The sequence below is a fragment of the Mustela nivalis genome (genome assembly GCF_964662115.1).
Source record: "Mustela nivalis genome assembly, chromosome: 3".
Taxonomy (NCBI): domain Eukaryota; kingdom Metazoa; phylum Chordata; class Mammalia; order Carnivora; family Mustelidae; genus Mustela; species Mustela nivalis.
In genome coordinates, this window is record NC_139022.1 from 165,094,595 (window position 1) to 165,107,603 (window position 13,009).

At 35.0% G+C, this 13,009-nt stretch overlaps 1 protein-coding gene across 7 annotated transcripts in view; it reads left to right on the top strand.

Moving 5' to 3' along the window:
• CDH18 (cadherin 18) overlaps positions 1–13,009 on the top strand; it is a 974,546-nt gene that overhangs the window by 728,150 nt on the left and 233,387 nt on the right. For all 7 annotated transcript variants that reach the window (XM_082724411.1, XM_082724412.1, XM_082724407.1 and 4 more), the window contains one exon: positions 3,712–4,006. In XM_082724411.1, the coding sequence (XP_082580537.1) occupies positions 3,712–4,006 (295 nt within the window). The remainder of the gene's footprint in view (positions 1–3,711; positions 4,007–13,009) is intronic.

The window sequence follows — 13,009 nt, forward strand, 5'->3', positions numbered from 1 at the left end:
CTCAGAGATAGTACATTTCTACTCTGGTTATCTGTTTTACCTGATTATCTGTATCAAAGAGTTTTCTCTCCATATCTTAAGATTTTTGCCTCTACTGCTGACCCATTTCATTCCTTCATTCACTCATTCATCCATTCATTCATTTACTCATTCACTGTTTCTTGCCTTAAAAAAAAATCCCAATATACAACATGTGCTCTTCCAGGGTCTTAAAATTCACTCATTAAGCAAAGGAAGACAAAATAGCAGGTGGTTCTCTTGGGAACCACCTCTGTTGCAGATATGATTTCCAAACTAACCGGAACATTTGGAGATGGGTGTATGGTAGACAAAGGATAATCCTGACAGTGGATAGCTGTTGTTTCACAAATATTTATCATCACATTCATATAAGTTAAACACCATTGTAATAGTTTCCCATCAGTGTTAAAATAAAAGCTAATCATTCCAAGATTCAACTAGGCCTGCTGAGAGATTTACAAAATCCATTAATGAAATGATTATCTGCATTATTTAAACACTCAAGCTAAACATTAATAACACCTTATATAATTCAGATACATATTTGTAACATTTTAATATAAATTTTATTATGTTATCCAATAATATAAATACTGCAAAATTATAATTCACTGATTTTATTGCACATCTATTTTCAAATTAGACATAACTTTGGATATATTTAGGCTTAGTTGTTTAATTATAAACACTTTATGAATGTGGAATGAGATTCAACTCTTAAAATCTAAAGCCATAAAATTACTCACATTTTTTTCTTTTATATGAATTGCTTAGCAATCTATATAAAGCAAAGAGTGTGTTATGTTTTTAATACATGCTTTAGATTGACAACTTTACTATTTCTTTTACAAACTTCCGTTGCTTATCTATCTATCTATCATCTATCTATCTATAATGATTAACTTTTTAATAAAAATCATTGACCCAAAATAAAGTAACATCAAAATAACCTCACTGACTCAGTTCATGATCTCAGGGTCCTGGAATCGAGCCCCACATCGGGCTCTCTGCTAGGCAGGGAGACTGCTTCCTCCTCTCTCTCTGCCTGCCTCTCTGCCTACTTGTGATGTCTGTCTGTCAAATAAATAAATAAAATCTTAAAAAACAAATAACCTCACTGAGTACATAGAAGAACATGAAAATATACCCTGAAAATAAAAGTCAGTTGTCACCATTGCTATCTTTCTGAAATTAGTGGTTAGAAGCATAACACATTTCTCCCAAAAGGGTTTTAAATTATGTATATAGATTTATAACTTATATATAGTATAACAATAGCTAATAAAACTGCCTCACACTTTATTTAATAACAGGAGTGTTTGAGAAAGTGTTTTTAAAGACGTTTAATGAATTTGTCGCTTTACATTGCTATGATTTGGTTATGGATTAAAGCAAAGTTGCAGAATGTGAAACAAGCTGCTCTTTTGATATTTTGCAGGGGTCTACTTCATAAATGATAAACCCTCCCTCTAGGTGCTAAAAAGATAGGTTAAGAAACATAAAAAGATGACTAAATACATTTCCATCCATGCATATAACTATCTCCACACAACCCATTCTGCATTCTTCTTTCAGTAGTTAATTTACTAATGAAGTGTGAATCTTTGAAAGCTATGTTTTTCATATTTTGCTAATGGATTTCTTACGCCTCTTTATAAAGCTCAAAAAAAAAAAAAGTTTTGGGGCACCTGGCCTCTGCCTTCAGCTCCGGTCATGATCCCAGGGTCCTGGGATCGAGCCCCGCATCGGGCTCTCTGCTCAGCGGGGAGTCGGCTTCCTCCCTCTCTCTCTCTTTCTCTGCCTACTTGTTATCTCTGTCTGTCAAATAAATAAATCTTAAAAAAAAAGTTTTAAGAAGATGTAATTTGCTGAATCTTGCTAAGTGACTACCTTCAGAATTTGTCTCCGTTTATGTCTTACACATTTTCAAGAAGAGATAGGATTATTTTTTATATACTATAATTTATATTTCAGTTGCCTCCATTTTACCATAGAAGAGTTCTTGGTCACAGTTTATTATATTTTTCTATATTTTATCTTCTTAAAAAATGTCTTCTAAGAGTTCAGAGACTTTAATATAATCCTTGAAAAATTTCTCTTTATTATGGCAAGAAACCCAAAAGCTATATGAACAAGGTTATATTTTTCAATGTTTTCAAGTGTCAGAAATGAGCAAAAGGTGAGTAGTTGAGGTTATGTAAACAAAAAGGTTTCACATCAAGAGTAACTGTTCAGATCTCTTGGGAGAAACAATTCTTTAAATATATGTTGAGATTTGAGAAAATATTGTGTTGTTCCTAGTTAAAAATATAGCATAAACAATGAATTTTGGAAAACACAAAAATAAAATTAAATTGAATTAAAAAATATAGCAGAGGCCCTTATGAAAATATTTAATTAAGATGGCACAAGTTGTAATACATTATGAAGTATGAATTAAATGCAGTATAAAAGCATTTCTTGGGGTGCCTGGATAGCTCCCCAAGCATTCAAATCTTGATTTGAATCAAATCTTAAGCATTCAAATCGTGATTTCAGCTCAGGTCATCTCAGGGTCATGAGACTGAGCTCTGTGTCGGACTCCGCACTCAGTGCAGAGTCTGCTTGAGATTCTCTCTTCCTCTCCCTCTGTCCTTCAACCTGTGTTCTCTCTCTCTCTGTTTTTCTCTTTAAGATAAATAAATAAAAACATTTCCTGATGTTTAAATAATAAAAAAGTTTTATAATTATCTTCATATATATTTATCTTTCTTACTAAATACTTCTTTTCTGCTGAAATATTACTTCTACAATATCTATTAAAATGATATTCCATTATTTTCATTTTAATGAGTGAGAATTTGTTACTGTTTTAATTAATTATAAAAATAGGACTATGTACTGATTAAATGCACCACTATGATACAAATTTTGAATTAGAGTTTCATAATTAAAAGAGAAAGGATGCCTGCTTGACCTCAGTCAGTAGAACATGTGACTCTTGGTCTCAGAGTCATGAGTTCAAGCCCCACACTGGGAAAAGAGATTACTAAAAATAAATAAATAAATAAATAAACAAACAAACAAACAGACAAACTTAAAAAATAAAATGTTTAATTTTAATCTATTTTAATGTTCTTAATGTTCTAAATCTAAACAATTAATTTGGGAAATATTCTTTGTAAACATTTTTCAAATTATAAAATTAATATCTCTGTAACAAATCAGTGCCTCTCTTGTGGAAATTTTTAACAATATGAATTTTCTCCTACCATATATATTTTTCTTTTTAAAATTTTAAATTTTAAACAAAATGTCAAAAAATTAATTTTAAAAAATCATTATTCCTGAAAGTATTGAAGGGAAAGTGTTTACTGGTGATTTCTTTTTCCAATTCTATTTTCTGTAGTTAGTGATGTGGTGATTTAGTAGAATAACATTAAGGGTTGTTATTTTTCTTTTAATTAGTATTATCTATTAATTTCCCATAAGTCAATAATTGCTTTTTTTAGATCATGATAAAAATATCCATATCAGTACCAAGAAGAGAAGAACTGTAGAAAAATAAATGACTGTAGTAATCTATGGGACTCTGTGGAGATAAAAGCGATGATCAAAGTAAATTAAAATTATATATAGATAATTTTAAGGTAACATGATGTTAGGATGTAATATAATTGCAAGCTAAATTATTTAATTTTTATTTTTTAGCTGCACTCCAATTCAGACAAAGGTGATGGGTCTGTCAAATACATTCTTACTGGAGAAGGTGCTGGGACTATATTTATCATTGATGATACCACTGGTGACATCCACTCAACGAAAAGCCTAGACAGAGAGCAGAAGACCCACTATGTGCTTCATGCCCAAGCTATTGACAGACGAACAAACAAGCCTCTTGAACCTGAATCTGAGTTCATAATCAAAGTACAAGACATCAATGACAATGCTCCAAAGTTCACAGATGGACCATACATCGTGACTGTGCCTGAAATGTCGGATATGGGTAAGAATAATCATTGTTTACTTTGGCAGTTAATATATTTTTGAGAATCAAAAAAAAAAAATCATCATTTGAAGACCAGTTTTTCATTTTCTACTTGGGTGTGCAGAAATCTGAAGAAATTTCAAAATATTTTGATATTTACATGTAGCTTAAAATGTTAAAGGATATTGGGTCTAGCTATAGATATTGGCTCTAGATTATAATATTATTAATGTTAATTTCTGAACTTATAAGTATAGATAATGGTTTGGTATCAGGGAAAGAAAAAAAAGTCGTTAATGGGAAAACACCAGCAATTCTTGCTTGACACAGGCTTTGACGATACAATTTCCTCATGTGTCATGCTACAAAGATATCAACACATTCAAGGTGACAATTTGCAGGAGTAAAAATAGACATTATAATGTCTGAAATCTTTTGCTACATGTCTTTTAAGCTTTCAGTATATGACCAAAATATAACATTTAAAAGGCAAGTAATAGCTACCATATTCAATAAAACTTTTTAAATACTCATAAGCTTTTACATACCTTATTTTAAAACATAAAATAATCATTAAAGTACTTTGTATACCATTTTAATGATGTATAAGCCACCATACCATACTGAGGTGATTTCCCAAATTCATATATTTAGAAAATAGCCAAGAAGAAATTGACACCATGTTCTCCTGAATGTAGAGCTTACCCTGCAGTTGATGGGTTATGATCTAGGTCTCTAGCCACTCTGATGATCTGGGCCTTTCTCTTCACTTACAAATCTCTGCCATGTAGCTACATTATATTTCATTTTTATCTTTTATGACAGATTTTATAAATCATTAAATTGAAGTTAGAACTATGATACTTTTTTGACTATCTCTGTAAGACTCTAAGCTGGGATTTAGAACACAATTTTTGAGTAAAGATTTTATATATTTGAGCTTATATGTGAACATTATTATATATGTAAGTCTATATGACTATTAGTTTGAGCTAGGGTTATTATAGTCACTAATCAAATTGTTAGGTATTTGAATATATATAAGCTTTTTAAATTTTGATTTTTAAAATGTTTTTGAGATATAACTGACATACAGCTGTGTATATGTTTAAGATGTGCAGCAAAATACCTTCACTTACACTTACACCATGAAATGGTCACCACAACAAGTTTAGTTAACATTCTTCATCCTGTATACATATAGGTTGTTAATGGAAGATTGTAGTTTCTTCCCTTCCCTGCTCAAGTCCATTTTAGTTCTCATGAGCTAGGCAGAAGACCCCTGAAGCTGTTGGAGAAGCAGGTTAGAAAGACAAGACTAGTTCTTGCTCAGAGTCTCAGAGTAGAAAGCGATTCTACCAGAGTAGAACAGAGGAATCAGCGCCAGAGAACTTGGGGAGAGGCCCAGAAGTCACTCAGGCCTATTGTTCTATTAGGAAAGTTGAAGGGAAACTGAGGAGCTCAACACCATGAAGCCTGGCAGGTGAGAGTTTAATGGAAGCTCTAGAACAGACTTCCTTCTCTCACCTTGTCAAGGAACTGACACCCCATGTGCTAGCCTCCTTTAGTCTCACAAGACCAGAGCTCTGTGACTCCACTATTTGTGAAAATGCCATTGGTAAGGATTCTTCTAGAGGCTACATAAGAGTGCCAAGGGGCACAAGCAAAGCCGCTATAACCGGGGGGCAAAGAACAAAGAAAAACACAGGCAGAACAGTGATCACCAAGCAAGTGTACTGAGCAGAGGATAACAAGAGCGTTGGTGTTGTCGGGGTACTACAGAGATTTCTGTAGCTGAGAGCCATGTTTCTGCAACTCATAAACAACAAAGTATCAGTAAATGATTAGGGTATGAATGATCATTGATATAATCCAAATTATTATCCTGGAACTTGATAATATATTAGACTGGAAGAAGTAACTAAAAATCAGAGAGCAAAAAATACCCCCAATTTGGGAATTGTGGTACAAGATGAGACTTATAAGATTCATTAGACCTTTCATGTGAATGACATATGTTCCCAGGCAGCAAAAGAGTAAAGGAAGGAATGGACAATATTTTTTTTTCCTTGAGGTGAAGAACATACTGAATTTATGCGTTTAATACAGTTTTTGAGGAGGGGTTAGAATAAGAATTAAACCTAGGTAAGTCCTGGCCAATTACCTAAAACCCAAATACAAGAAAATTTTATACTTTTAGATATTTTAAAATTACCTACAAATTTATATATCTAGATATATATCATATTTTTCACTTGAAATATTAGAATCTGATTGACAGTTGAATGTACAACATACAAAGAAAAAACAAAGAAATAAACAAACAAACTGAAGCCCCAAATCCCTTGTTCATCAAAATATGATTCATTTCTCAAGGTAAAAGAAATGTTTGGGGAAGGATCCAGAAAGAAGATCATCACCTTATCTTATCTAAAAATATATTCGAGAAAATGTTGAAATTGAAAATTGTTGAAATGAATCCAAACACAGATCCTCAAAGTTAAGGAAAATGACAAGGAGAGGGGAAAAAAAAAAAAAAGGACATGTATCCTGAAATACGTGTTTTTGTGTGTACACAATTAAATAAAAATGGGTACATTTGAGGGTGCTAAAGGATACCGTACAATCTAAGAATCATAAAGCTTAAAGGAAATGTTGCAGCACAGGCTATAGTTTGAGGACATAGGAACAAGCCACATTTCTGTGTTCATCCAGGAGGATGGGAATGGGAAATAATATTCCTGAGTTCTTCTACTGAGATGAGTATGGTTGGAGAGAAATATATAATATGTGAAAGAAATAGAGAAAAAGGGGCACCTGGGTGGCTTAGTTGGTTAAGTGTCTGAGTTCAACTCGGGTCATGATCTCAGGGTCCTGGGATCAAGCCCCACATCAGGCTCTCTGCTCAGCGGGGAGTCTGCTTCTCCCTCTCCCTCCATCCCTCCCTCTCCCCCACCCCCAAGAGACAGTGCTCTCTCTCATTCTTTCTCTCTCTCAAATTAAAAAAAAAGCATCTAACAGCATCTATTAAACAAAAAAAGAAGCATCCATTAAAAAAAAAAGGTAGAGAAAAAAGAACAAAACAGAGCAGGTTTTAAGTGTAACTGTATTACTGTGCTTCTAGGCATGATTAGGCATGATTCCACTGAGAGAGAGAGAACTCACTAAGAAAAAAAAATAAATAAAAAAGCATCATCATAACATCTAATGTACATTTAAAATGAATGTATAGGAGGTGCTCTGAAAGTTAGTGGAGGGAGAAACTAACCTTACATATATACTGTAGAATGGGTGATATTTGCATTGATTCTGATTTTAGAATTAAAAAGCAATATTATAGAGGAAGGACCAGCCAACAATGGCAGAGGAGACAAACTCAGCTCGCTATCTGCTTAGTAAATAATGTTTAACTGGAATACAGCCACGCTTATTCATTTAAATATTGTCTAGGGTAGTTTGGGCATTACAGTGGAAAAACTGAGAAGCTGCAGTGGAGACCATTTGGCTCACGGAGCCCAAAGTATTTCCATGTTGACTTTCACTGAAAAAAGTTCGCCAATCCCCATTGTAAGGGCTTGCAGGGGATGAGCCTGGAGGCGGGGGGGGTAAGGGAGGATAGCATCACGGTTCTGATAGACGAGGCATCTGCTGCTGGAGGACAGCTGGTGTTCTGCCAGCCCTGCTGAATATACACATGTACACGAACATATGTTATTTGTTATAAACGGTAAGACTGGGCTGCTTCCCTTTAGGTGGATACTGTTTGTTCTCTAACTGCTCTTCAGCCTTTCTTTTAGTGTTGCCACAAATCCGTTTTGTTCAGGGTGACATGATGCAGAATCACGTATTCATGTCTCACCACTCCCTTTCATCTAGGACACACATATTTCACCCCCGGCCCATAGTGAAGATGTGGTACGGACACGCAGCCCATGGGCACCGTTTAAGGGTGGAAGCCTCCTGCTAAGGGAGATGGAGCAGAAAGTTAAACGGGTCTGGAAGAGTGATTCTGTTACAGAGCTGATGTTCTATCCCAGGCCTGCCAAGGCCAAAATCATCCTTTTAACAAAGTAAACCCCTTTTCATTTAAGCTCTTTTGTTGGATCTCAGATACATACAGCTACATGGAATATGAATTAGTACTTGGACAAATTCTAGATTTAGCAAGGACCCCAAAAGCAAAAAATTGAAACCAATACTGAATCCAAAAGAATGGTGAGAATGGTGTCAGCATCAGATAAGAAACAATGATGCCATTTTCCATGAAGTGCCTTGATTTGGGAATGACACATAAGTCAGCACTTATTTCTCTTTCTATGCACTTGTGGTGCTGGTTGATTGTCCTAGGACAGCTATGTCCCTTTTTGCCTATGATGCAGCTAACAGTTGATTTCAGGTTTTTAAATCTTGCTTGCAATCAGCAGTAGAATCAATTGCATTCATAGAAGTTTTGATCAGCAGGGAAAAGGAAATTGAACATTTCAATGTTGACTTTGAGTTCTGCAGAAAATCAAAAGTTGATCAACCCAAAACAACCAGTTAGTTTTGCCAGGATCTGACTATAGGTTGTCAAAGCAATCATGGTAATGATCACTGAAACAAAATCAAGGAATATTTATTGAGCAATTACTATGTGCCAGGCATTGGATGTACTTTGTAGTAATTTTGTGCTCACATCATAAGGGCACCATTATGATTACCCTTGTTTTGCAGAGGATTAAACTGATACATAGAATTAAATAATTTGACCAAGACTACATGGCTAGTAAGAAGTACAACTGGAAAAGATTGCTAAGCCAGAGACAGATTCAGCCTTTAAGTCCCCAGTTTTTTTTAATATAGTTAAAAATATAAAATCTGGATCAGGCTATTTATGGAACAATTATAACAAAAATACTGGATGTTCCAGAATCTGTGCAGTTTATTGAGTCAGAAGTGGGGGTTTCTTTTCTTGACTTGTGAGGATAAGTTTGATGTTATTATGATGTTCCTCTTTGTTTTAAAGAATTGGATTTGGGGATGGCTACATACCATGAAGAAGAAAATTAATCTTACATAGCCCGAGAGTAAGGAAATAGACATTTATTTATATTGGAAATCTAATCCCTAGGGAGTCCAATAAGGATATGCCTTAGAAAAAGAATTTTCTGGGGCACCTGGGTGGCTCAGTGGGTTAAAGCCTCTGCCTTCGGCTCAGGTCATGATCCCGGAGTCCTGGGATCGAGCCCCACATCGGGCTCTCTGCTCGGCAGAGAGCCTGCTTCCTCCTCTCTCTCTGCCTGCCTCTCTGCCTACTTGTGATCTCTGTCTGTCAAATAAATAAATAAACAAAATCTTAAAAAAAAAAAAAAAGAATTTTCTAACATCTCCAAAATGTGTACAGTAGATATAGTGTGGATAAAGACAATGGACAGTTTACATGTAGGTATGTGTGCCGAAAGCTGAAAAACCTTGTGATTGCAGATACTGTGCACAGTGAAACAAATGGGGCTGTCGAGCAGTGGAAAGTAGCCTCATTAACTGAGTTCAGGAGTGGGTTCAGGTGGAGGACCAGTGTGTTCATGATGTTGAGACAATAGGATAGTGTGATTCTCCCCCACACTTAAGGACAGAGTTCATAGTAAATAAATCTGTGATTAAACTATAAAAACTGAAACTTTGAATCTGCTTATGAAAACACAACCACTAAAAAACAAAACAAACACGTATATGAAGGGTTTTTCTAATGTAAGATAAGATGCAATAAGCATTAATCACTAAGATATGAATTTGGATGAATAAACATTTGAAAATACAAGTGTCAAATAATTATGCCAAACCTAATAAATGAAAGATGAACTAAAATACCGGTTAACATGCCTGGCTGACAGAGAACTAATCTTTATTACATAAGGGGATTTTTTAATAACAAAAATATGTCACAATCAAATGAAAGTATGGGGAAATTACTTTAGCAGGAGAGTCACAGAAAAATGATATGTGTTAATTATTCAAAGGAAAACCTCAAATTTCATTTGTAATTTAAGAAACCATGAAAGAGAAGGAGAAACAAACATTCACCTACTGAAGTATACAAGTCTGATAATTCACAAAGTTGTTAATGTACAGAGCCATTAACAGACAGGTGAAGTCCCACAGTTGTTTTGGATAGCAATTTAACAATATTTTAAATTGAGAATATATCCTTTTGTTACACAATCTAGATTATAGACCGAATGAGCTCATGGTCTCGTGGATTATAGACCACGAGATACATTCACATGGTTACACAGAGATACATGTGGAAAGAGCCAAGGTGGCCTTCAGTAGACAAATGGCTAAAGAAGATATGGTCCATGTATACAATGGGATATTACTCAGCCATCAGAAAGGGTGAATACCCAACTTTTGCTTCAGCATGGATGGGACTGGAGGAAATTATGTTGGGTGAAATAAGTCAAGCAGAGAAAGTCAGTCATCATATGGTTTCACTTACTTGTGGAGCATAAGGAATAATATGGAGGACATTAGGAGAGGGAAAGAAAAAGTGAAGGCGAGGTGGGAGGTGGAGATGAACAATAAGAGACTGTGGACTCTGAGAAATACACTGAGGGTTTTGGAGGAGAGGGGGTTGGGGGATGGGCGAGCCTGGAGGTGGGTATTAAGGAGGGCATGGATTGCATGGGGCACTGGGTGTTATATGTAAACAATGAATCTTGGAACACTACATCAAAAACTAATGATGTATTGTACAGTGACTAACATAAATTAAATAAATAATAATAAAAACAAACAAATTTTAAAAAGATACATGTGAAAGGATGTTCATCACAGTGTTACTCATAATAGCAAAACATTGGAAACATACTGAAAAGTTTACCAGTAAGGAAGTTTTCAAGTAAATGACTCTTCAAACATATACGGGTTACCTATATAGTCCTAAAATGAATGAATTTTTATGTATATAGTGAGGTATGAAGATTTATATTGTTTTAATGAGAAAAAAGTTTTCAAAAATACATGTGGAATGGATTATTTTAGACAGATAAGTGTGTGTTATACAGTGTATGTGCACATAGGACTTATCTCAAAGAAACACACATACTGAAAAAAAAAGAAACATACTGGTGAAGACACTTAGTTCAAAAAATGGGTTGTGGTTTTATCTGATATCAGAGAAATGCATTCTTCTTTATTAAAAACTATATATAATATGTATGTGTGTGTATATATATGTATGTGTGTGTATATATATGTACACACACACCTATATATAGTGATAATAAAAAGTGAAATGCAGACTTATGATAAAAAACCACTTTAAATAACAGTAATACTTAAAGATATATAGTTTTCTAATACTAATAATAGCTAGTACTGTAGACAGGTGACAACAAAAATTTTTCTCAGCATATGGTGTCTGACAAACTGATTAATTGGATTTTGAATTACCTAGCCATTAAAAAAAACCTGTCTTTTTGTATGACTTTAGTTCTTTCTGGAGAGAGAGAGAAGTCATTTTTAGATGCTGAGAACTAATAGTGGTTAGTGAAAAAATGGTAAAAAACAAGAAAGAAAAAAAATAAAAAGAAAGAAAGAAAAAGGAAACAAGGTTCCTAAACTTGAACAGGCTACAGACATATAAACAGAAAATCTCAATATTGTTTGATAAGCAAAATATAAGGGAACCATAAAGTGGACAGGGAATTCACTTGCAAATTTAGAGAAGATGTCCTCAAAGAATCTTACATAGTGTGCAGGGGTTTGTTAGTTAAACAAGGACTCCACATAGAAGATACAATGATGAAAAAAAATCTTGTCTTCCTTCTGGGTTTATGGTCTACTTAGGAATGTTTGTGTGTGTGCTTGTGTGCGTGTACACGTGTGTGTGCGTGTATGTGCATATGTGTGTGTGCGCATGTGTTAAGGGGAAAAGAAACAGGATTGTCATGCAAATGGTGAATTCCCTTTACAGTTTAGCTGAATGTGCTATAAGAATTCAGAGAAGACAGCACAAGAGACCCCTGGGTGTGCAAGTGTTTATCAGATTATTGTTTCTTGTATATCTTTCATGCTAAGTAATAGTCATGAAGCCTCCAAGTAATTGCTGTGTGCTCTATTACCAGTGATTAAAGCAAAATGCGGTTGCATGTTTCTTGTCAGTGAATAATAATAATCAGCAAAGTCTGTGGCATCCTGGATGATTTAATTAAGAAAGGTGTAAAATGAAGGAGTGTTTTTAGATGCATGTTTTAATACAATGTTTTTCTTTACCTCTTCGGTTTACATTGTGTAATTTCAACTATTATCTAGGAATCATACCCCTCTACAGCAGGCTTTGTCAACCTTGCCACCAGATGACATAGTAGACAGAGGATTCTTTTTTTTTTTTTTTTTTTTTTTTTTTTTTTTATTGCAGGCTCCCTGCTGAGCAGAGAGCCCGATTCGGGGCTCGATCCCAGACCCTAGGATCATGACCTGAGCTGCAGGCAGAGGCTTTAACCCACTGAGCCACCCAGGTGCCCCCTTTTTTTTTTTTTTTTTTATTTTAAGATTTTATTTATTTATTTGTCAGAGAGAGAGAGCGAGAGCGAGCACAGGCAGGCAGAGTGGCAGGCAGCGTCAGAGGGAGAAGCAGGCTCCCTACAGAGCAAGGAGCCCAATGTGGGACTCAATCCCAGGACGCTGGGATCATGACCTGAGCTGAAGGCAGCTGCTTAACCAACTGAGCCACCCAGGAGTCCCTAGATAGATGATTCTTTGCTGGGGGACTACCCTATGCCTTGTAGGATGTTCAGTAGCATCTCTGGCCTCCGAACATTAGATGCTAGTAGCATCCTTTCTATCACCACCATATTACAGTGTCTTCAGACATTGCCAAATGCTCTCTGTGAGGAAGAATTTTTTAACGCATTTCAAAGTAGAAACATGAATTGGAGAATATGCTACTTGTTAAATTTATAGTCACTTCCAAAGGGAATCTCATACTCTTAGAATACTCATATATTTTATGACCAAAACCAATTCTATCTGCCCAGGTCA